At 48.0% G+C, this 2,272-nt stretch overlaps 1 protein-coding gene across 2 annotated transcripts; it reads left to right on the plus strand.

Annotated features, from left to right (window-relative positions):
* The first annotated feature begins 250 nt into the window (after positions 1–250).
* On the plus strand, positions 251–2,157 carry LOC121776278 (probable N-acetyltransferase HLS1). 2 transcript variants are annotated; one of them, XM_042173445.1, is made up of 3 exons: positions 251–641; positions 822–1,009; positions 1,239–2,157. In XM_042173445.1, the coding sequence occupies exons 1-3, from the start codon at positions 483–485 to the stop codon at positions 2,089–2,091; spliced, it is 1,200 nt and encodes a 399-aa protein (XP_042029379.1). In that variant the 5' UTR covers positions 251–482; the 3' UTR covers positions 2,092–2,157. The 2 variants fall into 2 exon arrangements, with proteins under 2 accessions (XP_042029379.1, XP_042029378.1); XM_042173444.1 differs by having other exon boundaries at positions 252–671.
* The last annotated feature ends 115 nt before the right edge of the window (positions 2,158–2,272 follow it).

Below are 2,272 nucleotides of genomic sequence, written 5' to 3' on the forward strand. Positions count from 1 at the left end.
AGGTTAAAAGAAGAAATTCGTGGGGGGCAATGGATATTTATGCGAAAATCGGCCCAACCAAAAAACACATTTCACTTTCTCTTTTGATGTATATGCAATTATAAGTAGTAACCGTATACCACTTTTTTGATTAAATTGATGTATATGTATATCCCCACTCTCTGTCCATTGTTTATACTTATTTGATTTTAAAATTGCATATATACTTGAGGGGCAGTCCCAAAATTCCAGTATAAAAGGCGCACCAAATGGAACATTTTCCCCATAGAAGTGAGAAAATGGTGTGAAATTTATTGGATAAACTTCCGACTTCTCTTTCTATCATTTCAAGCTGAAAATCACACTGATTTTACTCTCTGTTTGAGTAAGATCTTCCACTCCTAACTTCACACACACGTGATTGATCCTATATAAAAACCTAGCTATATTTATCATCATCATTAGCATCATTATATATACATAGAGAGAGAGAGGGGGAGAAAATGGTGGCGGAAGGAGAGGTGGTGGCGGTGGTTGTGGTGCGAGAGTACGACGAGAAGAAGGATTGCGGTGCGGTGGAGGAAATGGAGAATCGGTGCGAGGTGGGGCCCAGCGGCAAGCTCTCTCTCTACACCGACCTCTTGGGCGACCCCATCAGCCGGGTCCGCAACTCCCCTGTTTATCTCATGCTCGTAACCAATCTTCTCTCTCTTCTATTACTACTATTAGTATATACTGGAATTGAGTCATAGGAGTATTAATTTTTGGGTCATTCTAAGATAGCTGAGTGTTTCGTCTTTATGTCAAAAACTTTATTCTCTCTTCTACTTTATTCCGTACAGATAGCTGAACTGGTAGTGGTCGGCGGTGGTCAGGACAAGGAACGTCGTGAGATCGTAGGCGCCCTTAGGGGCTGCATCAAAACCGTCACTTGCGGCACTAAGCTCTCCCGAAACGCCAACAACAAACCCCTCCCCATCTTCACTAAACTCGCCTACATCTCAGGCCTTCGCGTCTCCCCTTCTCACCGGTACTTTTTCCATATTTCCAGACCTTTTTGTGAATGATGAATCACGTACTTGTGAGTGTTTGTCGATGCACAGTCAACCTCACTTTAATACTACTATGATATTGTTCACTTGGACACTTTTTAAAAGGTCTTCTACTAATGATATAGGATGACACATATATTGTTTCCCACATTTTCCTTCTATTTCAAATTCTAATAATGGGTATTAATTAATTAATTAATAATGCAGGCGAATGGGAATTGGTTTGAAACTAGTGCGGCAAATAGAGGAATGGTTCGGCGAAAACGGCGCCGAGTATTCATACATGGCGACGGAGAGCGACAACCATGCATCCGTCAACCTCTTCACTCAAAAATGCGGCTACTCCAAATTCCGCACCCCTTCCATCCTCGTCCACCCCGTCTTCGCCCACCGCCTCCGCCCCGACCCCCGCCTCACCATCCTCACCCTCTCCCCCGCCGACGCCGAAACCCTCTACCGCCGCCGCTTCTCCTCCACCGAATTCTTCCCCCGCGACATCGACGCCGTCCTCCGCAACCGCCTCAGCCTCGGAACCTTCCTCGCCCTCCCCCGCGGCGCCACCTGGCGCGGCGCCGCCGACTTCCTCGCCAGCCCGCCCGAGTCGTGGGCGGTCCTCAGCGCGTGGAACTGCCAGGAAGTCTACAAGCTCGAGGTCCGCGGCGCGTCGCGCGTGAGGCGGGCCTTGGTCAAAGCCACCCGGGCCCTGGACCGGGCCTTTCCGTGGCTGCGCCTCCCGTCCGTGCCGCAGGTGTTCAGGCCCTTTGGGTTTCATTTTTTATACGGCCTGGGCGGGGAAGGCCCAAATGCTGTTAAAATGATTCGGGCCTTATGCGAATGGGCCCATAATTTAGCCAAGGAGGGGGGTTGTGGGGTGGTGGCGACGGAGGTTGCGGATAGCGAGCCGCTCAGGTTAGGAATACCGCACTGGAAGAGCTTATCGTGCGCCGAGGATTTGTGGTGCATTAAACGGTTAGGGGAAGACTATAGTGATGGCTCTGTGGGCGACTGGACCAAGTCGCCACCTGGCATGTCCATTTTTGTTGATCCAAGGGAATTCTGACTTCTTACTATTGGCTGTATCTAATTTTGGGAATTGAATAATTACAATAATATTATTATTACTAAATGTTGATGCATGTAATTTTGCAATTTTTGATAAGATCATGGTGGGTTAGTGGTTAGTGGTGGAGGAGATGGGATAGGAGATATGGATGAAGCCTTTTATTGTCTAATTGCTGTGT

This window comes from Salvia splendens, chromosome 18 (assembly GCF_004379255.2).
Source record: "Salvia splendens isolate huo1 chromosome 18, SspV2, whole genome shotgun sequence".
Classification (NCBI taxonomy): Eukaryota; Viridiplantae; Streptophyta; class Magnoliopsida; order Lamiales; family Lamiaceae; genus Salvia; species Salvia splendens.

Coding starts and splice junctions, on each gene's coding strand:
- LOC121776278 (XM_042173444.1), top strand. CDS start 483: ATGGTGGCGGAAGGAGAGGTGGTGGCGGTGGTTGTGGTGCGAGAGTAC. Junction 672..821: donor CCCCTGTTTATCTCATGCTC/GTAACCAATCTT, acceptor TATTCCGTACAG/ATAGCTGAACTGGTAGTGGT. Junction 1,010..1,238: donor CGCGTCTCCCCTTCTCACCG/GTACTTTTTCCA, acceptor TTAATAATGCAG/GCGAATGGGAATTGGTTTGA.